At 35.5% G+C, this 27063-nt stretch overlaps 1 protein-coding gene across 1 annotated transcript in view; it reads right to left on the reverse strand.

Annotated features, from left to right (window-relative positions):
* Positions 1 to 1529: 1529 nt before the first annotated feature.
* The window catches only part of CDH16 (cadherin 16), a 577454-nt gene continuing 551920 nt past the window's right edge, over positions 1530 to 27063 (reverse strand). Inside the window, exon 17 of the mRNA XM_053719204.1 lies at positions 1530 to 1748. Coding sequence (XP_053575179.1) covers positions 1651 to 1748 — 98 coding nt within the window. The 3' untranslated portion in view covers positions 1530 to 1650. The remainder of the gene's footprint in view (positions 1749 to 27063) is intronic.

Consider the following 27063-nt stretch of genomic DNA (forward strand, 5'->3'; position numbering starts at 1 on the left):
TGTTATGTTGTAGTTGTCCCTATGAACCAGTAAGCAACAGAGTCTCATGCACTTCCTGTAAGTTTCACCTGAAATTTAAATTCTAATTAACCTTTTTCTTTTTATGCACAGAATATTTTTAACATGTTTAATAGCTGCCCTTTCATATATACGCTATAGAACTTTTTAAGCTCTGTATCCTTTTAAAAGAGGGACATTTATGGTAAAATAGTTATATGTGAGAAATTGTCAATAGATATGGTCCACAAACATATGTGTTAATATTTATTTATTTATTATTCAAATTCAGAAAATTTAGTTTTTCAATCACTTTAAAGCAGCAGAATATGAAGATTTATTTTCCCTAAAAATGTATTTGGGTTTGTTTTGTTGTTTTTTAAAGTAACAGTCAAATCAAAATGAAACATTCCTGATTCAGAAAGGACATGAAATTTTAAATGAATTTCCAATTTACTTTTATCATCAAATTTGCTTTGTTCTCTTGGTATTCTTTTTTGAAAGCTGAACCTAGGTAGGCTCAAACTGATTTCTAAACTGTTGAAGGCCGCCTCTTATCTCAGTGCATTTTGACATTTTTTTTGCAGTGCTAGTTAAGGTTTGTCGTATAGATAACATTGTGCTCACTCCTGTGTAGTTAGTTATGAGTCCGCACTGGTTGGCTAAAATGCAAGTCTGTCAAAAGAACTAAGATAAGGGGGCAGTCTGCAGAGGCTTAGATACAAGGTAATCAGATACAGAGGTAAAAATTGTATTAATATAACATTGTTTGTTATGCAAAACTGAGGAATGGGTAATAAAGACATTATCTTTTTAAACAATAACAATTTTTAAGTAGACTGTCCCTTTAAACCAAGGTGACACTCCATGGTGTCTTCTAATGTGCAAGTAATAGAAACATGTATTTTGATACGGATCATATCACTTTCAGCCTTTACTTAACCTAAAACAAGTAAAAAAAATGTTAACGCTTTCTAATTTTTTTTAAAAATAAATAATTTATTTATATATTTTAAATAATGCCTACACTTTACCTTCAATCCTAATTATCTTTGACAGTCCCAGATACAGGACAGAAATCGCTGCTTTAGAAGACTGAGTGTAGAAAGCCATCATTTATGGTTGGAATAAAAAATAGGCTGTAACCCAATCTATGGTGAGTATGTTTGTAATCAGTGATCCTATTGATGGCATTTCCTTTAACCCCTTCATGCTGGGGGCAAATGTTTACGATTGGAATGAAGTTCCGATCTAATCAATTGATTGAAAAAAAAAAAGGATGGGATTGCATCTTGGGGGACTGCCTACGATGCTAGGCATGCACCCAGTCGGGTTTCCTATTGTCTAAAATGAGGTGGGTGTAGCACGCCAGAAAAGATAGGATGTTCTATGCCGTCCTAATGGCATTAAAGCCCAGCGCTGTTAGAACGGCATAGAACTACAAATGGCGTCTAGGAGTTAAGCAGTATTGGTTTGAGCAAACAGTAAGGAAAACAAAGCACTGGTATAAAATTTCAGTAAAATAAACAGAGTTAATTTATGTAGTGTGGTTTTATTAGAAGAGATCTGCCACTGGCATTTCTATATAATCACATGTTATGCTTTGTGTGGTAATGATCAGCACATTTGTAGTACTGTGACACAATACACAGTTTAGATTGTAGACTTCAAGGGAGTAGTGTCAGATTTTCCCGTTTTCTTCCTGGGAGATGTAATGGAAAGTCGTGTGAAGATAACAATCAAGATAAGGCCTGAAATAAAACAATATTTGATGGATTAATACTCCTCAACAGCATTAGAATTAAAGAGCTTATTTGCAAATAAATTAAACAAAAATGCTGAAAGACTTATGCATTAAAGGGACATAAAACTCAAAATTTTACAATTTAAAAAAGTGAACAATTTCTATATGACAAATACAATTCTTTCTCTTGGTATCCTTTCTTAAAACTTCACTTCTTTCCAATAGGGCATACTGAGGTAGGCTCATAATCATATGTATAACATTGTTACAAACATTGTTGCATACACTTATGGTATATGTTGCTCAAGGCACATACACATGCCTTATCCTACCTCAGTAGACTCTCTTGGAAAGGAGTTAAGTTTCAACAAAAGATTAGAAGAGAAAGAGATACATTAAATAATATAAATTCATTGGACATTTTTCTAAAATGGTATGCTCTGTATGAATCTTGAAAGCTTCATTAACACATCCAAGGCCAGTGAATGATTATATCATATATCAAATGAAAAAATAACTAACCAGTGTTTATTTAGTGCTTCATATAAAAAGGTATTTATACTTCATTCTATGATTTAATAACTCCATGGGCAGAACAATATGCAGTGCAGTTGGTACAGATGCACTGGTGCCTGTCACAGTAGGGGGTTTACCAACAACCTAGTCACATCATCAGGGGTGCCAGCATACAAGCCACCACCAGATGCAGCCACATGACTAGTGCTAATGTGGTCAGTAGGAGGCTTGCATGTACTCTTCTCCCTGACCTCCTTTTTCAGGCTTCTACATGCATCAGTAGCAATACAGAGGTACAGGGACCATGCACTGATATCAAATATAATTTTTCCAAAAAGATCTGCATGATGGGGGCAGCAGGGGTCATGCATTTTTCTTGGCAAGAGCTGGATGCAGGGTCATGCACTTATATCATTTCTGATTTGGGGATGTACTCAGCTTTATTGGTCTGCAGAGGTGATGCATATGACCTGAGATCTTATTTGAAAATGCATCTGGCATAATAGGGGATGCAGGTTCTGTATCTGATGTGAACCCCTTTTGGGCATACAGCTGTCAAAATGTCATTATTTTGGTGTGTATACATCTTTTGTATACTAATCAATGTGGTAGATTCATAGTTGCTTGTGAGGCTGTCAAGGGTCCCTGTTGTGAAGGCAAGATTGTGTTCAAAATTCATTAAGCATAACTTCACCTTTCTGCCATAAACAACTATAGAAAAGTGCCTAATTCATGATATCCTGTGCCTGGTGTGAACCTATTGGTTAACAATTAAAAACATAATTTATGCTTAACTGAGAAATGTCTTTCTTTCTTGGAGGTAAGAAAAAAATAAGAGCAAAAAAATAGGAGCAGGGAAATAAGATGTACTCAAGAAAAAAACAACACCAGAAAAATCATAGGGTAGGGTCTCATGAAATAAATTAATTAATCAGGTAAGCATAAATTATTATTATTATTTTATTTCATACAGCTGGGGGGAGTTCACCATCCATTACTCATGGGAACTAATACCCAACAATAAAGTCTACGAGTAATGAAACATAAAGGGTGGGATTTAAAGGGACAGTCAACACCAGAATTGTTGTTGTTTAAAAAGAAAGATAATCCCTTTATTACCCATTCCCCAGTTTTGCATAACCAACACTGTTTTAGAAATACATTTTTTGCCCCTGTGATTACCTTGTATCTATGCTTCTGCAAACTGTCCCCTTATTTCAGTTCTTTTGACAGACTTGCATTTTAGCCAATCAGTGCTCACTCCAGCACTCCAGCATGAGCTCAATTTTATCTTTATGAAACACATGAAATAATGCCCTCTAGTGGTCTAAATGCATTCAGATTAGAGGCAGTCTTCAAGGTCTAAGAAATTAGCATATGTACCTCCTAGGTTTAGCTTTCAACTAAGAATACCAATTGAACAAAGCAAAATTGGTGATAAAAGTAAATTGGAAAGTTGTTGAAAATTACAATTACAGTTTTTTTTGGACTTGACTGTCCCTTTAAGAAACTTTTTTTTTTCACTGAAAAACTAAATCCACAACCCAAAAAAACCTAAAAAAAAGGGCAAAACCATGCAATGAAAAAATAACCAGCAGGAAATGAATCTTCCTGAGACAACTGCCTGAAGGACTTTCCTACCAAAGACCACATCAGAAGAAGCAAAAACATAAAAATGGTAGAATTTAGTAAAAGTATACAAAGAAGACCAAGCAGCTGCCTTGCAAAGTTGGACAACTGAAGACTCATTCTTAAAAGGCCAAGAAATGGCAACTGATCTAGAAGAATGAGCAGTAATCCGTTAGGGTGGAGGCCGACATGTCTCCACAAAAAACCTTCTCAACCAAGAAGACAAAGAAATAGCAGCAGCTTTCTGCCCTTTCCTGGAACCAAAAAAGCGAGCAAACAAACTATAAAGTTGTCTGAAAACTATAGTAGTGTCAACATAATATTTCAATGCTCTAACAACATCCAAAATATGCAAAAACTCTCTGAAGAATTTAGAGATTAGGACACAAAGAAGGGACAACAATTTTCCATCTAATATAGTCATTAGATACAACCCTAAGAAAGAAAACAAATTTAGTCCTAAAAACTGCATTATCCTTAAAAAAAAAAAGATAAAGAAGATCACATTAAAAGGCAGATATTTCAGAAACCATTTTAGCAGAAGAAATAGGCAAAAGAAAAAAAACCCATTATGCATAGGCTCGAAAGGAGTATCCTGTAAAACCTTCAAAACCAAGATAAAACTCCAAGAAGGAGAAATTTGGTTTAACAACAGGCTTAATTCTAGCCAAAGCCTAAACAAAGCTATGAACATCTGAAAGGTTAGCAAACTTCAAGAGGAAAACAACTGAAAGAGCAAAAATCTGACCCTTCAAAAGAACTGTCGGAAAAAAACTCTTATCCCAACCATCCTACAAAAACGGCAACATCCTAGGAATTCTTAAAAAAAATGCCAGGAAAAACCATAATCCTTACACAAAGAAATAAAGGTCCTCCAAACCTTATAATAAATCTTCCTGGACACAGGCATACAAACCTGTATCATAGTCTTAATAACAGAATCAGAGAACCATCTAACTATTTGTTCAATCTCCATGCCATCAAGCTAAGAGACCAAGCTCAACCAATTAGAATCACTGAAACTCCCTCTATTGGGATTTTGGCATCCTCCCTGGGAAGAAGAACCAGAGGAGGAAAAAAACATAAGCTAGTTAAAATGACTATGGAACTGACAGAGCATCCACAAACACTGCTTGAGGATCCATGGACCTTGCCCAGTACCTGGAAAGTTAGAGATTGAACTGAGAGACCATCAGATCTATTTCTTTGAGACCCCAAAGATCTACTATCTGATTGAAGACATCCAGATGAAGAGACTACTCTCCTGGATGCAAGGACTAATGACTGAGAAAATCTGTTTCCCAGTTGTTCACTCCAGGAAAATGAACAGCAGAAATTTAACAACAGAGGATTTCTGCCCAGGAAAGAATTTGCGCTCCTTCCTTTATGACTAGGGAACTGAGTTCCCCCTTGATGATTGACATATGCTAATGCAGAAACACAGTGTGGCTGAAACCAGAGATAAGATTCCCTTTCCAACAGAAGATAACTCTGAATTGCTCTGATTGTTAAAAAAAATATAATAGGAAACCTTGCCTTTAAGGAAACCAAAAACCCCTTGCACTCTGAGACCCCCAGACTGTCCCCCATCCTAAAAGACTTAAATCTGTAAATATTACAGATCAAGTAGGATGAACAAAAGAAGCCCCAGCATAATAAGCTGATGATTAAGCCACCAAGGTAGAGACTGGCATGTTCTGAAATCTAGATGAATTCTTTAGATATCAGCGTAAAATCCCTGTACCACTGCCAAAGCATACAAAGCTAAATGAAACGACTAACAAAACCTGTTAATATAGCATATATGCTACCCTAAAAGAAGTAAGTTCCTGAACAATACCTCTGATGTTAGTTAAAAATCCCAAAAAAGAATAGGGTGTGCTAATGAAAGCTGCTAATGGAGGTGTAAATATATATGATGTGCGTTGTTTAGTGCAATTTAAACAAAAGAAACCCTAAAAATAAAATTGTAATTAAATTTAATCACAAACAAAACACATAAAAGGAAAATGCATAAAACTTATGTGAAACATAAAAAGCAAATATATAAAAAACCACAGGTGGTATTGGATACTCAAATGTTTAATATTGTAAAGCAAATTTTAGTTGATGTAGAAAAAATTCATATGTCCATCAGAGTAAGTTTATGTCCATAAAAATTAGGATTGCAAGTTGTAAAATATCGATAAAAACAAAGTTTCTATTTCTCATTGAGAAGGAGATTTGCATATTCTGTGAGTATGAGGTTGAATGAAAAAAGGAACAATCGGCTTCTAACTTGACAACTGTGTGCTTATATCAAAAAAGCAAAGATGACTCACCCGGAATTCAAAACTATTTCAGGATTAGTTTCTCCGTGTACTTTATGGCTCTCTTAAGGACTTCACGTCTTGACCAGCCTGTGCTGTATATTTACCTTTGGTGCGGTTGTTACAGCCCGTAGTGTAATGTTATAATTACTGTTTCGTTGGCGTGTGTAAGATCACGTGACAGTTCTTTAGCCAATCAGGATCTCGGATTGCCGGGTGGTCTGTATATCCTTTTAATTTAAATTTCAGTTCCCAGTATAAGTTGCAGAAATGATGGAAAGTTTGTAACAGTGTTACAGTGCCGATGTGATAGCCATCTTTGAGTCTTAATTCCAAATTGAAGACAATAGTACAGAGCGCTCTGTGTGACAGTCTGTTCTTGGAAACAAACACTCAAGGAGTGCAATTAGTAGGATCAACGCATTTCAGCTGGTGCAGCCTTTTTCAAGATGGATTTGTAATGCCCTCATCTCACCTTTTATTTAGGAGAGGTTATTAACTCCTCCTTTCTCCTTGTTTACCTTGTTCATAGTGTTAAAGAGACGGTTACATGTGTGAATGGACACAGTATTTGGAGTCAACACAATGGGGCCTATTTATCAAATGTCTTGCGGACCTGATCTGACAGTGCGGATCAGGTCCGCAAGACATCGCTGAATGTGGAGAGCAATATGCTCTCCGTATTCAGAATTGCACCAGCAGCTCACAAGAGCTGCTGGTGCAACACCGCCCCCTGCAGACTTGCGGCCAATGGGCCACCAGCAGGGGGTGTCAATCAACCCAATCGTCTTTGTGACCGCTGCTCCATACCTTGTGTTTCTGGCGAGTCTGAAGACTAGCCAGAAACACGGGCCGTCAAGCTCCATTTGGAAATTGATAGTTAGGCCCCAATATATTTAACATAAAATAGCATATCAGCACAATAAATACAACATTCTTTAAATTAATTTAAAAATAACTGATGAATAATTAATTAAATTTCATCTAAATAAATCTATTTAAATTTAGAAGAATTTTTCAAAAAATCTGATTTTCAAACATTTTGCTTTACTTAAAAAAGGTTTGAAAAAAGTTTTAAAGAATCTACCTATTCATCTTATATATTAAAGTGGTTATCGCATGTACAAATAAACAAAATAAACAGAATATTGGGTGAACTGAATTCAGCATAAAATGCAAATGAACTTAATATTACATAAATCTAGATGTGAATAGTGACAATAGTGACAATGAATTATCTCTAAATGGTTTTTTTTCTTTTCTTTATAGTTTTTTATTGAGGTTGAAAAAAAAAAGACAGTACAAAATTGCTGTGTATACAGCCAACGTAAAACAGATGGTAGTAATCAACAAGGTCATTGTAATACATAACATTGCGAGATGGTTATATAAGAAAGGAAAAAAATAAAAAAAAATAGAATTATTCATACTGTAATACTGCATTTGTAGTAAAGTAGTACTCAAAATCAACCTCAGTTTTTCTTTATATAAACGAGAAAGTATCACCTGCCTTGGTACTGATAAAGTATAGAATATAAAATATAAACTCCCTTAGTTATAGATAGACTCTGTAGCGAAACCTTCAAACTGGCACATTGGGACACTTTTGGGCCCTATCTTGATCCTAGTAGCTTTAAGGAAGGCAACTGAGAAATGTTTAAAGATTATAGACTCAGCTGGCAAATAATGTTGATCAGTCCTGCTAATCTAAGTAGGGTTGGTAGAGTCAACACTATGGTATTATGCAAGAATAAATACTAAGGGAGTAGTTAAGTTTGCGGTATGGAAAAGAGAAACCGCATATGTGGCCCTCCTAATCTAGGAGGTTCATTTTATGGGCAGTGGGGGGGGGGGGGGGAGGTGGAGGTTTAAGAGCCGGGAATTGCAGGAGCTAGAAAAAGAATTGTACTCTTATATAGAGAGGATTTACTAGAGAGAATTTACATTTAAACCATGTCAATAGATATAGATACCATGGGATTTGGGAGAACAAAATTATTATGGGACAGAATTAAAGGTAAGTTTAAATAATGCCAGAAATTTTAAGTTTGTCTTATTAAGCATATAATGAAAAATTAGTCTTAGTGAGGAAGCTAGAAGGTTGCATAAGTCATTCTTAGACCATAAGATAGTGCTTGAGGTTGAAAAGATAACATTACATACAGATACAGATCTGTTACATCACAAATACATTTCTGCAGGCATAAAATAAAGTTTAAGAGATGGGAAGGTTCTCCTTTAATCTTAGAGGTGCCCTTTGGACCCCAACTTGCTAGTAATGAGTTATATAAATAGAAGAACCCAACTAATATTATCAGCAATTATCCTAAAAATTATAAAATATATGGACAGATATGTTCAACATGGGCATGAATACAAATAAATATACAGGTAACCTCCATTCCATATGTACAGTGAAAACAAGAATAGGTTGCGGTCAGCCAGGAAGGAACCTCTAGGTAAGCCGTAAGGCTAAAACTGCTTCTGAGTTAATAGGATGTATTGTGGCATAAAAAAACATCAGTATATATCCTGTCCCCTGGGCACGGGGCACGGGCCCCATGCCAGACGACAGGAAAATACTAAAAAAAGATGTGCATAATAGCCAACTGTTTTAAGGGGCACAATTCAGTGACCCATATTTAACATGGTAGAGCCAGATATAATATTAAAGAGGTATATAATAGCAGCTTATGGTTACTTAGTAGTAGTCAGCCTGGATGTTTAACCATTCTATCAGGATGAGTTATAAAGTGCAGTAAAGTTAAAGAGGGCACAGCAACACAAATTAGGGGCAGTTGTAATGTGGTTGCTAATCTGTATAACAAACTTATATTTGAACTTAGGTATAAGACACAACAGGAGTACTACGCACCACATGCTAACATGGAGACAAACTACTGAGCATGCCCAAGGCTCGATTCCAAGACCCTGCATCAACATCAGTGCATATAAACAAGCAACATACAATAGCATATAATCAAGTATGCAGAGCAAATCTGTATACAGCAAACTCAACGAATACCTATTAAGATCTATTCTGGTTGCAATAATTCTACAACTAAATGGTTGAGGCAAGGATTGTGCTAAATATAATCTTGTTGCAGGTCTCCACGCATTTATCAGCGGGTGGGCACCGTTTACGTTAATGTAGTATAGGTAAAATTAATAACTAATGAAACGGGCGTATAAACACTTTAGATAATATAACTTACATGTATTCAATCAGCTAACAAATTATAACAGATCAAAGCAGCTGGATAATAAAAGAGTCTTCAGGGCCTTCTTCTGTTTACTGGGCACACTAACTGTAGGCCAAGCAAAATGCAATCCCACTTACAATAATTTAGAACAGTTCTAGGTCATCATTAACTTTAAGTAACTGGATATTAAAAAGAAAAAAAAACATTTGCATTCTACACTATACCATTTGGAGTTATGTACAGTGTGATATATGATCGTTGGGAACAATAAACAAACTGAGGAGTAAAACTATAAAATACTAGCATATAACGGAGAAACAGTAAGCAAACATAAATGTCCACCCATCATGTACTAAACAGTTCAGGAATAGTCAAACAGGCCTCCACCGCAGCCAATGTTACTCAGAAGTCCGCAGAGAGCATAATGGACTTGGTGAAATGCAAGATGATGCCGTTAGCCAATGCCTTTAGGGATTGTTACCTCTGTTCCTGGTTGCAGTTACCGCTCCAGATATCCAGTGAGGTTTGCATATGATTGCACTCGTACTTGTAGGTTTCGTCATACAGCCCCGTGGGAATGAGTCTTCCTGAGAGGATCCGCCATTTTTGCAATATAGTCCCAATCGGGGAGAAATATTACCCTACTAGGTAGTTGAGCCTCGATTACCACTGTATAAATGGCAATACTCCGTTCTTGAATAAGGTCACTGTAAAGTACATTAACATACTGTGGCCCCTGCAATGTTAGTTGTTGTCTCTGGAAAAGGGGCCAGCCGAGGGTTGATCATCGTTTGTTGCATGCTTAGGGATTCCACCATAGTGTTAATGCTTGTTTGAACCATTGTTCTATGCACAGCGAGCTGGGCAGCAAATCTTTGTGTCTCAGGCTTCTCGGCTTCCTCGTCTGAGCTATCCGTGCTGTTTACTGCTTCGGCAGATTGGAACACTCTTTTGAGCGAATTTTAAAATACAGTTTCGTACTCATCTAGGAGGTTGCTGAGCTCCACAATTATATATGCTGCCATATCTATGCTGAGGTTCTATTGCAATACCTGTCCCTGAAGTCAATAAGGCATCAAATAGCTGGGTTCTCCCTTCACTCTGATCTCCATAAGGATTAAAACATGGCCGCTCCCAAGATCATTAATCAGTAGGATAGATATCAGAGTGGCAACATTTCGGCTACATAGCGTCCTACCACTGTAATGTTGAATCCTTAAAACACTAAGCTTTCAGGTGCACGGTGATGATGTGGTATAAAGGTCTGAACGGTCGCCAATCTTGACTTTTATGTAGTCTAGTAAATAGCTAGAGCTGCTGCGATGTGTGACCGTTCAGCCTCAGAGCTGGCTCCGCCCCATCTCTAAATGTTTTTAATTTTAATGTGCTGGATATTCTTATATATATTAGATAATATTATATGATACATTAACATCAGATAATACTAAAAAAATTTTTTTTAAAACAATGTTAAATTAAATTAAGTGTGTCTATTTAAGTGAATAAGAATTAAGAATAAGGTCAGAAGTCATAATTAAAGTGCATGGTGTTATTCATACTATTTATTCTGTCTCCAGAATTTCTTTGTTATTTGAAATAGAATATTAATTCCAGAGTAATTGAGTTCAACCTATAGAATTTTTAGCAGGATGTCAAATCATTAGAATTAAGTTGTTATTCCATAATTGAGTTTAAATCTAATTCGGCATTCAAACCTAATGGTTCTAAGGTTTTAAATTGAAATATTAGTTCTGCTTCTACACGTAAAAGTTTTTTTATTTAGATCACCCCCCTCTCCAATTATTTGTTATTAATTGAGGCCTTTAGTGTCTTGGCTATGAAATTCTTTAAAATGTCTCGATAATAGATGTCCCGTGAAACCATGCTCTATGTTGAACAGGTGTTCCCGGATCCTGTCTTTGAGGGGACGGGAGGTCAGGTACACCACATTTCTGTCAGTGCACCTGATACAATCTCTTATTTCAAAATCTTTCTTTGTGATACATGATTTTACTATTTTAGTTTTATTACTGAAATTACACGCCTTACAGCTGAAACAAGAAAAGAATCCTCTTAGTTTTTGGGACAAAAGATCTCTTTCTATGAAATTTTTCTTAGAATCTTTAAAAGCACTAGGAGCTAATATATTTTTTAAGTTTATGTCTTTTTTAAAGACTACTGCTGGTTTTTCTGGTAGTAGTTCTCCTATTATTGGATCTCTTTGTAGAATATACCAGTATTTATTAAAAATGGATCTAATTTGGTGATGATTTATATTATAGTCTGTTATGAACGGAATCTGAACTTGAGGTTGTTTTCTCCTTCCTTTTCAATAGATCACTCCTATTTTTTATTCTAGCTGTCATTTTTTGCTTTTTCTATTTGAGCTTCGTTATAACCTTTCTCCAAGAATTTCTTCTCTAGATATAATGCTTGTTCATCATAGTTCTCTAGTGCTGTATCATTTTTTCTAATTCTAGTAAATTGATTACAGGGGATATTCTCCACCCATTTTTTGTAGTGACAACTCTTACTGTGTACGTAATTATTAGATTCCACTTTTTTGAAATATGTTTTTGTATGAATCTCTTGATCAATAATCTCAATTTTTATATCAAGATAGCTCAGAGTTTACTTTGTCCGTATGTAAAATTTAAACCAAAAGTACTATTACTCAGAGATCTTCAATAATAATTCAAAAAGTTCAAGATCTCCCTCCCATATAGTAAAAATATTGTCTATAAATCTGCGATAGAGCACCAAGTTCCCATCCCAAGCTCCGATATAGATAACCATATCTTCCAGATGACCCATAAAAAGTTTAGCGTAGCTTGGGGCAAACTTGGTGCCCATCGCTGTGCCCTGTACGAAAAATTGGTCATCAAAGACAAATGAATTATTTTCAAGAATAAACTTTATACAGGTTTTAACAAAATCTATTTGTTAATAACGAAGTTTACCTTCTTTTGTCAAATGGTAATCTATGGCCTTTAATCCCAAATAATGTTTTATATTAGTATAGAGAGAACATACATCACAAGTTATAAGTGTGTAACTTTCTTTCCATTTCACTGTTTGTAGAATATTTAAGAAAACTCTTGAATCTTTGAGATATGAAGGAAGTTTTATGACATAATGTTGCAGAAAATGATCTATGTATTCTGAAAGGTTTGCGGTGACTGAATTAATCCCTGAAATATAGGCCTTCCCGGTGAGTTTATTAAACATTTATGAATTTTGGGTAAATAATAAAAGGTAGGTATTCTTGGATGATTAACTAATAGAAACTCATACTCTTTGTTGTTAATTATACCTGTATTATGAGCTTTTTTAAAAAAGAGTTTCTAATTCTTTTTTTCTGTTTATTTATAGGGTTGAAAGAATTTTTTTTATATGTTAGAGCAGTGATTTTCAACCTTTTTTTTGCCGTGGCACACTTTTATACATGAAAAAATCATGCGGCACACCACCATCCCAAAATTTTACAAAATAACACATTGTAACTTAATACAGTGTGTGTATATTATATATATATATATATATATATATATATATATACACACACACACACACTGTGCTGTCATGCCATGCCTCCTACAAACTATACATGACATATTGACATTAATTCACAAACAATCATAATGATTGTCTGTGAATGAATGTCAATATGTCATGGCTGTAAATGACGCCTGATGAGCCTGTCACATACCTCCCAATATTTCAAAATTTTAAATAGGGACACCCCCGCACTAGGAAAAGTCCCCTCCCCCCATCAGTCATCATCTCACTCAAAATAAAAAACAAGCAAAATTTAAAAAATATGTCACATTGTTGTCAGTCTGCAGCGGCACACCTGTGGATCTCTCACGGCACACTAGTTTGCCACGGCACACTGGTTGAAAAACACTGTGTTAGAGTATCTTCTAATAATCTTAGTGCTTCTTTTTTGTAATCTGTTTTGTCTAAAATAACAATGCCTTTGTCGGCTTGTTTTATTATGATATCTTTATTAGACTTTACATTTTTTAGGGTTTCCCATTCTTTTTTATTAAGATTCATTTTTTGATATTAATCAACATTAATTTTTTCTATATCTTGTTTCACCATCTTTTCAAATAATTCCAGGTTTTTCCCTTTATCTGTAACTTTATAAAAGTTAGAGTTTAGTTTCAAATTAGTTCATTGGAAGTTATTTTTGTTCTTATATTCTAGTTCTCTTGTTACAGGGGTCTTTAAAAAATATCTTTTCTGTGTTGCACTTCTGATGAATCGGTTTACATTAATTAAAGTGCTTAATTTATCTAGTTTTGCTGAAGGTGTAAAAGACAAAGCTCTTTGTAATATGTTGCATTCTTCATCATTTAGTTTGACTGAACTTAAGTTGAAAATATTTTTGTTTTCATTTTTTATTTAATTCGTTTTTGTTGTTCTAATTGGTCCTCTTCCTCTACATCCTCTCTTGCTCTTTTTTTATTTTTAATCTTTTTATCTTTTTTGGATCTTCCTCTAAAAAGATTTTGATGTGTCTCATGATGCCCTTGTCTTGACCATTTTTTAGGGGTATCCCAATTTCTATAATCATGGTTATTTTCCCTGAAATTTTGTCTGTCATATTTGTTTCTAGGTGAGGTGGTGAATTGGTGAATTCAGATCTGTTGTCTCTATAAGGGTATCTATCATATCCATCTTTAAAAGATGTCTTTCTATTCCTCCAATTTGAATTATCATGTTGGTGCCAATTAGCATGATTATCCTTTATATCATAATAATTACCTCTATTTGAAGTGTGTCTTTCACTATACTGGGGTTGCCGATTATTATAATAATTTTGTTAGTGAGCTGGTTTGGATCTCCAGTTAATATTTTCCCAGTTTTTATTCTGGATATTATATGGTCTATTAGTAAATTTCTTGGTTTTATTGTAATTATTGTGATTTACACTATTATTTTGTCTATGATCTCTTGTATTTAAACTATATATAGGTTTTTCCTCTCTTTTCTTTGAGAACAACTTCCATTTGTCATCTTTTATTGGTTGTGATTCTATATTGCAATAATTCAGGACAAAAAAGAGCCACAAAAGATCTGTTCTTGATAAGCGAAGAAAGTTATTTATTCAGAGGTGTGATATCAGGTACATACAAAAGAACACCTGATGCGTTTCGCACATGTGTATATGCGCTTCATCAGAGCATCGGCATACATTGTTGCTTTATATGTGATTCTATATTGGAAGAGGATTCAATAGGAGTATCTATATTATTATCTTTCTCTGGTGTTATTTTAGAGTAATAATCTGATAAATCTCTGTTCATTTTTTTATTTTTAATTTCTAGTACATCTTTCTTAATAACTTTTAAACGTGCAATAATTTCATTTTGTAATGATTTAAAAAGTTCATCTTCACTAAAAGGTGATAATTCATTACTTAGATAATTTCATTTATCTTCAAATTCCCTAAGTGTAATATTACGTGATTTTATTATGATTTTCTTTAAATTTAAGGAGGCTTCTCTTAAAGTATTATAACACTCAATCTGCAAAGATTCTTGCAAATCGAAGGTGCAATTCTTAATGAGTCTTAATCCTCTAGGTACCATATTTAAGTTTAGATATCTTTGTAAATAACTGACCTCAAGCTTTTGTTTCAGCTCTTTAGTCATAATCCTTTCAACATCTTCACAAATATCTTTTATATCTAAATTGTAAGACGGTATATTGTTTCCATATTTTCTATTTGTTCAATATCTGATAGCATGGAGTTTCTGGTTGTAAAAATATCCATTTTAGGATTTATTTGTTAAACCACCTAATGAAAAAAATAATATATATATATATATATATATATATATATATATATGTATATATTGAACAAATAGAAGTTAAAAATGTTGTTATAAAAAGTATATATTGACCAATTACAATAGGGGTGGGAACCTCCAACAGGTACAGGAAATTAAGTTAAATTAAACGACTAACAAAACATGCTAATATAGCATAGATGCTACCCTAAAAGAAATAAGTTCCTGAACAATACCTCTGATGTTAGTTAAAAATCCCAAAAAAGAATAGGGTTTTTTGAAAGCATACAAAGCTAAAGAGTCCTCATGAGGAATCCAACAACAGAACAGCATCCAAAGTCGCAAACATGAGACCTAACAACTCCATGTAAAGTGAGACTGAGGGAAACAAAAGAGACTGAAGGGTTAGACAGGCAGACACTATCTTAATTCTCCTTAGATCTGTCAAGGAAAGACTGATGGAAACTGAATCTATCTGAATCCCAGAAACAACAACCTTAGTCTGAGGAACCAGCAAACGCTTTGGAAAAATTATTTTCCAACCATGTAGTTGAAGAGAAAACAACAGTCTGCTGGTGTGAGAACCTGCTAAATGAAAAGACGAAGCTTAAACCAAAATATTGTCCAGAAAAGGAAACACTGCAATACCCTGAGTTCTTATCGCAGACAAAAGGGTACCCATGACCTTGGAAAATATTTTCGGAGTTGAACCCAGACCAAACTATAGAACCAAAAACTGAAAATGCTAGTCCAGAAAGGCAAACCTAAGAAACTTATAATGTTCCTTGAGAATAGGAACACGAAGATAAGCATCCCATAAATATATTGTAGACATAAACTAACAATGCAAAACAAAAGGCAGAAAAGTCCAAAGGGTCTCTATTTAGAAAGGAATAAAGAAAAGGTTAGAATAAAACCCCATTGCCTGTACCAACAAAGGGACAGGAACAATCAATAACTCCCATAGATTCTAGATCTAAAACTGACTAAAAAAGGCCTGAGACTTCACAGGATTTCTCAGAACACTGGACAGAAAAATAACCTTCCTGAGGAAGTCCTCATTCTGAAGTCTATTCAATAACCCTGGGAGAATATATTTTGAGCCCAGGGACCTGAACAGACTAAAACCAAGTTTCCTTGGCAGTAGATTTATTGGACTACTCAAACTTGGTCCAATTAGAACTTAGCCAGTGAAGGAATCAGATTTCTGTGCCCTTTTCTAACAACAGGGACAAAAACGATTCGGAGATTAAAATGTACCCTTGGACTTCTAGTCCTGAGCTCCTTTACCTTCCATCACATTAAAAATAATAGAGTCCAAACCAGAACCAAATAAAATTTTTCCCTGAAAAGAAAGAGGTAAAATTCGGGATTTAGAAACCATATCAGCAGACCAAAACTTAATCATAAAACGCTTTAGAAACTACTGCCTAAGATATACTTATTATAAAACTTGATGACGACAAAAATAGCATCACAAATGAAAGCAAAAGCACATCCGAGCAACTCTATAAAGACTTAAAAAAGCTTCACTAGTAGAATCATCAGGAAACTGCTCAAAAATACTATTTTCCAAAAGTAAGAAGCGGCAGCCACATCAGTAATAAACACTGCTAATGTAAAAGATAACCTGCTTGCTTAAAAAAGCCTCCTATGGAAGGTATAGTGGTATGTATAGCAAGAGTAGAAATAACCCTATCCACTTTGGGAATAGTTTCCCAAATTGTAACATTGAAGGCTAAAAAAGATACATTTCCTTAAATAGACAATCTACTCCAAAATATTTATTGTTTAAAAAGATAGACAATCCCTTTATTACCCATTCCCCATTTTTGCACAGCCAACATGTTTATATTAATATACTTTTTACCTCTGTGATTACCTTATATCCAAGCCTCTTCTGACAGCCCCCTTATCACATGGTTATTTAATTATTATCTATTGACTTACATTTTAGCCAATTAGTGCTGCATCATCCACAACTCCACAGGAGAGAGCAGTTATCTATATGGCACACATAAATTAGCAGTCTCTTGTTATGAAATGTTAATTAAAAAAAACATGTGCTAAGAGTCTATAATGGCTTAGAAATGTAGAGGTTTAAATGTTATAAAATATATTAATATAACAATGTTGGTTGTGCAAAGCTGGGGAATGGATTCTAAGGTGTTAGCTATCTTTTTAAACAATAACAATTTTGGAGTACACTGTCCCTTTAAACCTTGCAGAGGTATTAAAAGGCATACCTGGTTTAGCCCTGTGTCTGGAAATAACCTCAGAGAACACATCAGGGATAGGAAATACATCAGGTGATTTAACCATAGGTGTAAAAACAGAATTTAAATGGTTAAACGGCTTTTCCTCATCTGCTTCAGAACCTTAACCTCTAAAGGGCCAGATTATAAGTCGTGCAGTAAATTGAAATTTACCTTTAGCGAAAACCTCTAGCATTATGGTTTTTGAGATTCTCGTGATCTGCTGGTATTACAAGTTGAAAAAAATACACACATCAGTAGAATCACAAACATCGCTAGCAGAGTTTTGGTGTGTTTGTTTATGTGTTCTCCCATAGAAATCAATGGAGAAAAAAATGGAAAAAGAAACACCTTACCATAAGCCCCTAGTCTAATAACTCCTAATCCGCCATTCCTCCAGAATGCAAACACTAACTAAAACTGCTAAAACTGTTAACCCCTAAACCGCCATCCCCCACATCCCAAACGACATAAACTATTAACCCCTAAACCGCCATCCCCCCACATCGCAAACTATCTAAATAAATTATTAACCCCTAAACCGCCATCCCCCACAACACAAACTATCTAAATAAATCATTAACCCCAAAACTGCCATCTCCCCATAACGTAAACTATCTAAATAAATCATTATCCCCAAAACCACCATCCCCCCACAAATCACAGTAATAAACTAAAAACTAAATCCTCTAACCTAACTTAACCCCAATTAAAATACACATACATTAAATTAAAACTATACTACCTTAAAAAATTAAAACTTACCTTACAATAAAATTGAAACCAAAACTCACCCTAACAAAATCTAACATTACTTAAAAAAAAAAAAAACATTACAAAAAATAAAAAACCTAACATTACAATAAATAAAAAAAAACTAACAATTACACAAAAAAGCCTACCAATACAAAAAATAACAAAAGCTACCCTTACAAAAATTAACAAATGAAATTACCCCCAAAAATATTCCTATTCTAATACCCCCCCAAAAACACCCCAAAATTAAAAAAAAAACCCTATTCTACATATAAACTACCAACAGTCCTTAAAAGGGCTTTTGTAGGGCATTGCTTTCGGCATCAATCCATACTGTGATCAAAGAGCTCTTGTAATTTAGATTTACAGCACAACTTTATTTTTGGTTATTTTCGGCTAGATTACGAGTTTTGCGTTAGGCTTAAAAAGCAGCGTTAGCTGGTCCTAACGCTGCTTTTTAACGCCCGCTGGTATTATGAGTCTTGAGGGTACAGGCTCACCGCTCACTTTTTTGGCCAGACTTGAAAATACCGCAAATCCACTTATGTAAATTGCGTATCCTAGCATAGCGCCGGTATTACGAGTCTGTCAAAAAGTGAGCGGTAGGCCCTCTTCTATCAAGACTGGTACCGCATTTTAAAGTCAGTAGTTAAGAGTTTTACACTACAACGCCGTAGCATAAAACTCTTAACTAAAGTGCTAAAAAGTACACTAACACCCATAAACTACCTATTAACCCCTAAACCGAGGCCCTCCCGCATCGCAAACACTAAAAAAAATGTTTCAACCCCTAATCTGCCGAACTGGACATCGCCGCCACTATAATACATATATTAACCCCTAAACCGCCGCACTCCCGCCTCGCAAACATTAGTTAAATATTATTAACCCCTAATCTGCCGTCCCTAACATCGGCGACACCTACCTACATTCATTAACCCCTAATCTGCCGCCCCCAACATTGCCGCCATTATACTAAAGTTATTAACCCTTAAATCTAAGTCTAACCCTAACCCCCCTAACTTAAATATAATTAAAAGAAATCTAAATAAAAATTACTATCATTAACTAAATTATTCCTATTTAAAACTAAATACTTACCTATAAAATAAACCCTAAGCTAGCTACAATATAACTAATAGTTACATTGTAGCTATCTTAGGGTTTATTTTTATTTTACAGTCAAGTTTGTATTTATTTTAACTAGGTAGAATAGTTATTAAATAGTTATTAACTATTTAATAACTACCTAGCTAAAATAAATACAAATTTTCCTGTAAAATAAAACCTAAGTTACACTAACACCTAACACTACACTAAAATTAAATTAATTCCCTAAATTAAATACAAATTAATACAATTAAATAAAATTAGCTAAAGTACATAAAACCCCACTAAATTACAGAAAATAATAAACAAATTACAAGATTTTTAAACTAATTACACCTAATCTAATCCCACTAACAAAATACAAAAGCCCCCCAAAATAAAAAGCAGCCCTACCCTACACTAAATTACAAATAACCCTTAAAAGGGCCTTTTGCGGGGCATTGCCCCAAAGTAATCAGCTCTTTTACCTGTAAAAAAAAATCACAAATCCCCCCCCAACATTAAAAGCCACCACCCACACAACCAACCCTACTCTAAAACCCACCCAATACCCCCTTAAAAAAACCTAACACTATCCCCTGGAAGATCACCTTACCGGGAGAAGTCTTCATTCAACCGGGCCGAAGTCCTCAACGAAGCTTGGAGAAGTCTTCATCCAAGCGGGGCGAAGTGGTCCTCCAGACAGGCAGAAGTCTTCATCCAGACGGCATCTTCTATCTTCATCCATCCGGCGCGGAGCGGGTGCATCTTCAAGACATCCGACACGGAGCATCCTGTTCATCCGACGGCTAGCACTGAATGAAGGTTCCTTTAAATGACGTCATCTAAGATGGTGTCCCTTCAATTCCAATTGGCTGATAGAATTCTATCAGCCAATCGGAATTAAGGTAGAAAAAATCCTATTGGCTGATGTGTGGGTAATTAGGGGTGGGGTTATTTTCACCTGTGTGTGCCTTGCAAGCCTATAAATTTAGCACAGTAACTCTGTTGAGATTGCTCTAAGCGGGTCTGCTGTATTGAATCTCTGTTAAAGTAAGATTGTCTGTTTAAGTATAATAGTTATCTAGCCAAGCTAATTTATAAATATTTTGCTTTGCAAGGGTTGCATTTTATAAAACAAAACTGTTTGTTGGTTTGTATCTATCCATTTTTTTTTTTAAAAAAATTTCTATTTTTTTTCTTGTTTCTTGTGTGGGTAATTAGGGATGGGGTTATTTTCACCTTTGTGGGCCTTGCAAGCCTATTAATTTAGCACAGTAACTCTGTTGAGGTTGCTCTAAGTGGGTCTGCTGTATTGAATCTCTGTTAAGGTAAGATTGTCTGTTTAAGTATTATAATTAGCTAACCAAGCTAATTTATAAATATTTTGCTTTGAAAGGATTGCATTTTATAAAACAAAACTGTTTGTTGGTTTGTATCTAACCATTTTTTTTTTTAAATTTGTTTTCTTGTTTCCTGTGTGGGTAATTAGGGGTGGGGTTATTTTCCCCTGTGTGGGCCTTGCAAGCCTATAAATATAGCACAGTAACTCTGCTGAGCTTGCTCTAAGTGGGTCTGCTGTATTGAATCTCTGTTAAAGTAAGATTGTCTGTTTAAGTATAATAGTTAGCTAACCAACGGCTAGATTTAGAGTTCTGCGGCCAAAGGGGTGCGTTAGCTACGCGTGTATTTTTTCCCCCGCACCTTTTAAATACCGTTGGTATTTAGAGTTCTCTGAAGGGCTGCGTTAGGCTCCAAAAAGGGAGCGTATAGCATAATTTACCGCCACTTCAACTCTAAATACCAGCGGTGCTTACGGACGCGGCCAGCTTAAAAAACGTGCTTGTGCACGATTTCCCCATAGGAAACAATGGGGCAGTTTGAGCTGTAAAAAAACCTAACACCTGCAAAAAAGCAGCGTTCAGCTCCTAACGCAGCCCTATTGTTTCCTATGGGGAAACACTTCCTAAGTCTGCACCTAACACCCTAACATGAACCCCGAGTCTAAACACCCATAACCTTACACTTATTAACCCCTAATCTGCTGCCCCCGCTATCGCTGACCCCTGCATATTATTATTAACCCCTAATCTGCCGCTCCGTACACTGCCGCAACCTACATTATCCCTATGTAACCCTAATCTGCTGCCCCTAACACCGCCGACCCCTATATTATATTTATTAACCCCTAATCTGCCGCCCCCAACGTCGCCGCCACCTACCTACAATTATTAACCCCTAATCTGCTGACCGGACCTCACCGCTACTCTAATAAATGTATTAACCCCTAAAGCTAAGTCTAACCCTAACACTAACAACCCCCTAAGTTAAATATAATTTAAATCTAACGAAATAAAATCAAATCTACAATTATCTACAATTATATACACTAAACTAAATTACAAAAACAAACAAACACTAAATTACAAAAAAAACCCCACTAAATTACAAAAAATAAAAAAAGATTACAAGAATTTTAAACTAATTACACCTACTCTAAGCCCCCTAAAAAAATAACAAAGCCCCCCCCCAAAAAAAATGCCCTACCCTATTCTAAAATAAAAATTGTAAAGCTCTTTTACCTTACCAGCCCTTAAAAGGGCCTTTTGTGGGGCATGCCCCAAATAATTCTGCTCTTTTGCCTGTAAAAAAAACCATACAATACCCCCCAACATTAGAACCCACCACCCACATACCCCTAATCTAACCCAAACCCCCCTTAAATAAACCTAACACTAAGCCCCTGAAGATCTCCCTACCTTGTCTTCACCATGCCGGGTATCACTGATCCGTCCAGAAGAGGGTCCGAAGTCTTCATCCTATCCGGCAAGAAGAGCTCCTCCAGAGGGTCCAAAGTCTTCATCCTATCCAGGCAGAATAGGAAATCCGGACCGGCAGACATCTTCATCCAGGCGGCATCTTACCAGCCCTTTTAAGGGCTGGTAAGGTAAAAGAGCTTTACAATTTTTATTTTAGAATAGGGTAGGGCATTTTTTTATTTTTTGGGGCTTTGTTATTTTTTTAGGGGGCTTAGAGTAGGTGTAATTAGTTTAAAATTCTTGTAATCTTTTTTTATTTTTTGTAATTTAGTGTTTGTTTTTGTAATTTAGTGGGTTTTTTTTTGCAATTTAGTTTAGTTGATATAATTGTAGATAATTGTAGATAGTTTATTAAATTTATTTATTGATAGTGTAGTGTTAGGTTTAATTGTAACTTAGGTTAGGATTTATTTTACAGGTAATTTTGTAATTATTTTAACTAGGTAACTATTAAATAGTTCTTAACTATTTAATAGCTATTATACCTGGTTAAAATAAATACAAAGTTGCATGTAAAATAAATATTAATCCTAACATAGCTACAATATAATTATTATTTATATTGTAGCTATATTAGGGTTTATTTTACAGGTAAGTATTTAGCTTTAAGTAGGAATAATTTATTTAATAAGATTTATTTTATTTTGTTAGATTTAAATTATATTTAATTTAGGGGGGTGTTAGGGTTAGGGTTAGACTTAGCTTTAGGGGTTAATACATTTATTATAGTAGCGGTGAGGTCCGGTCGGCAGATTAGGGGTTAATAATTGTAGGTAGGTAGCAGCGACGTTGGGGGGGGCAGATTAGGGGTTAATAAATATTATGTAGGGGTCGGCAATGTTAGGGGCAGCAGATTAGGGTTACATAGGGATAATGTAGGTGGCGGCGGTGTGCGGTCGGCAGATTAGGGGTTAAAAAAAATTAATAGAGTGTCGGTGATATGGGGGGGCCTCGGTTTAGGGGTACATAGGTAGTTTATGGGTGTTAGTGTACTTTAGAGCACAGTAGTTAAGAGCTTTGTGAACCAGCGTTAGCCCAGAAAGCTCTTAACTCCTGGCTTTTCTCTGCGGCTGGAGTCTTGTCGTTAGATTTCTAACGCTCACTTCAGCCAAGACTCTAAATACCAGCGTGAGAAAGATTCCATTGAAAAGATAGGATACGCAATTGGCGTAGGGGGATCTGCGGTATGGAAAAGTCGCGGCTGGAAAGTGAGCGTTAGACCCTTTCCTGACTAACTCTAAATACCAGCGGGTGGTAAAAACCAGCATTAGGACCCCCTAACGCTGGTTTGGACGGCTAACACAGAACTCTAAATCTAGGCGCAAGGTAGTAAGGCAAACAAGGATTTGGAGTAACCAAGGGGAAATAGAATTATTTTATATTTTTAAGTTAAACCTTTTTTTAAGAATGTGTGAGAATCTTATTCAGTGTACAGCTTGCCATATGTTTGCATCACAGGAGCAGCCACTTCAGGGATTATATGTTTGTGGTAAATGTGAGCATATTGTCTCTTTAGAAACTCATATTGGAGTTCTGGAGGAGCGAATTGCAACACTGCATGAAATTCAGACACTTGAAAGGGAAATGGATAGGACTGAGCTAATTGTTAATGGTTCTAGCAGTGGGAATGGGGAGGATTCAGATGAGGAGACTCCAGGATGTAGCTGGGTCACAGTTAGAGGGCGAAGTAAAGGTAAGCGGAAGAGACAGGCCAGTTCTGAGCTGGTACACCCCAACAGATTTGCCAGATTAAGTGAAGATGTTGGGGATATCAGTTCAGGGGTGGCAGTGTCAGAGAGGGCTGTGTTGCCTAGTATAGTGAACAGTGCTTTAGTTGTGGAAGAGCAGCATACTATGGTGGGCAGTCCTTCAGACATGGTAGAGGGGCATACTATAGTTAACAGTCCTTCAGTCATGGAAGAGGTGCATACAAGTCAGGGCCTGAGACAGATGTTGGTGCTATCAAATAATACAGATATAATATCAAACATAGAAGTCAAAGAACATTTGGGTAACAGTGATCATAACATGGTCACATTTGAAATTTCTTTTCATAAGCAGTGTCTTAAAGGTTTAACCAAGACTTTTGATTTTAAGAAAGCAAAATTCAACGATTTAAGGAAATCATTAAATAACATAAATTGGGACAAAGTATTCTCTGATAAAAATACAGAGGATAAATGAATAACATTTAAAACTTTGTTAAATAAATAAACATATCAACAAATACCATATGGTTATAAAAATAAAAAAAAAATCCAAGCCTATGTGGCTGAATATAAATGTGTTAAGAGAAATTAGGAAAAAACGTAGGACATTTAAATTATTCAAAGAAAATAGTACAGACTCAAAATTCCATATTTATAAGGAATGTAACAAAGCATGCAAAAAAGCAATCAAATTAGCCAAAATAGAAAATGAAAAATTAATTGCAAAGGATTCTAAATCTAACCCTAAAAGGTTCTTTAAGTACATAAATAGCAAAAAATCTAAGAAAGACAATATAGGTACATTAAAATGTGGGGAGGGTATCATGATTAACAGTGACAGGGAGAAGGCTGAGATACTAAACCATTTTTTTTTCTTCAGCATACACAAGAGAGGAACCATTGGATGATACTTTGGAACAAAATAGAACATGCCAGCCCATACCATTAATTGGGTTATGTATAGAGGATATCAGGAACAAATTGGATAATATTAAGGTAAATAAAACTCCAGGCCCAGATGGAATACACCCAAGGGTGTTAAGGGAACTTAGCACTGTTATAGACAAACCTCTACTCTTAATTTTTCAAGACTCATTATCCTCAGGCATGGTACCCAAGGACTGGCGTAAAGCTGATGTGGTGCCACTCTTCAAAAAGGGAAGTAGGGATGATCCAGGAAGCTATAGACCAGTAAGTCTGACATCAATAGTTGGGTAGATATTTGAAGGGATTATAAGGGATTATATTGATGAGCATATTCGTGTAAACAAGATTATGAGTTCTAATCAGTATGGTTTTATGAGAAATAGATCATGTCAAACTAATCTAATTAGATTCTATGAAGAAGTAAGTAAAAATATAGATAAAGGGGAATCAGTTGATGTGATATACTTAGATTTTGCAAAGGTGTTTGATACAGTACCACATGAGAGATTAATGCACAAAATTAAGGGACTGGGAATAGCTGAAAATGTTAGTTTGTGGATAAATAACTGGATAAAAGATAGGGAGCAACAAGTAGTAGTAAATGGATCATACTCAGATTGGACAAAGTAATCAGTGGAGTACCCCAGGGATCAGTCCTGGGCCCTATTCTTTTTAATATTTTTATAAATGACTTGGAGCTAGGATTAATAGCGACATCTCTATTTTTGCAGATGATACTAAGTTAAGTAAGGGTATTAGGTCAGAGCAGGATGAATTTTCGTTACAAAGGGACCTGCAAAAATTAGAAGTATGGGCAGGTAAATGGAAAATGAGATTTAATACGGGAAAATGCAAGGTTCTACATTTTGGAAGTAAAAATAAGAAGGCAACGTATTATTTAAATGGGCCAAACACAGGAGCAAGCTAAAGATGGGTGCACAATGCAGGGCAGCAGCTTCAAAGGCTAATAATATACTAGCATGTATTAAAAGAGGCATTGACTCAAGGGAGGAAAGCATAATTCTGTCACTATATAAAGCCCTGGTAAGACCTCACCTTGAGTATGGAGTGCAGTTCTGGGGACTAATCGCAAAAAAAGATATTGCAGAACTAGAAAAAGTTCAGAGAAGGGCCACAAAGCTAATAAGGGGATTGGAGAATTTAACCTATGAGGAGAGGCTAGCCAAACTGGGGCTGTTTTCTTTAGAAAAAAGGCACTTAAGAGGTGACATGATTACTTTATATAAATATATTCAAGCCCCATATACAGAGATGGCAGAAGCTCTGTTTATTCCAAGAAAATTGTTTGTGACCAGAGGTCACAATTTAAGGCTGGAGGAAAGGAGATTTAAACTCCTGCAACGGAAACGTTTTTTCACTGTAAGAGCAATAAAATTGTGGAACTCATTACCAAAGGAGGTAGTGAATGCCAATACCCTAGATACATTTAAAAATTATTTGGATACATTTCTGTCTATAAACAAAATTCATGGATATGATTGCTAGTATTAAATGGGTCACCTTTTAGTGGGATTATTTAAGCTTAACTGGAGTTTTTTGTATATATTTTAGATTTGTATAGGTTGAACTTGATGGTCTTTTTTAACCTCATCTACTATGTTACTATGTTACTATGGGCTGATCCAATCAGCCAATAGGATTGAGCTGGCATTCTATTGGCTGTTCCAATCAGCCAATAGAATGCCAGATCAATCTTATTGGCTGATTGCATCAGCCAATAGGATTTTTCTACCTTAATTCCGATTGGCTGATAGAATTCTATCAGCCAATCGGGATTGAAGGGACGCCATCTTGGATGACATAATTTAAAGGAACCTTCATTCAGTGTTAGCCGTCGAATGAAGAGGATTCTCTGCGTCGGATATCTTGAAGATGGACCCACTCCACCAAAAAAATAGGGTGGGTCTCATGCACTCTTGCCACTATGAAAGAAATTAAGTTATCAGGTAAGTTCTCACATAAATTATGTTTTCTTTCATGTAAGTGGCAAGAGTCCATGAGCTAGTGACGTATGGGATACAATACCCAAGATGTGGAAATCCACGGAGTCACTAGAGAGGGAGGGATAAAATAACAACAGCTACATCCGCTGAAAAAATTAAATCCAAATAATAAATAAGTTTTCTTAAATTTCAAAAAACTGAAATCATAGGCAAAAGGACAGCTGCTTGAAGAACTTTTCTACCAAAGACTGCTTCTGAAGCAGCAAATACATCAAAATGGTAAAATTTTGTAAATGTATGCAAAGAAGACCAAGTTGCTGCTTTGCAAATCTGATCAACTGAAGC

The sequence above is a fragment of the Bombina bombina genome, chromosome 1, assembly GCF_027579735.1.
Source record: "Bombina bombina isolate aBomBom1 chromosome 1, aBomBom1.pri, whole genome shotgun sequence".
Classification (NCBI taxonomy): domain Eukaryota; kingdom Metazoa; phylum Chordata; class Amphibia; order Anura; family Bombinatoridae; genus Bombina; species Bombina bombina.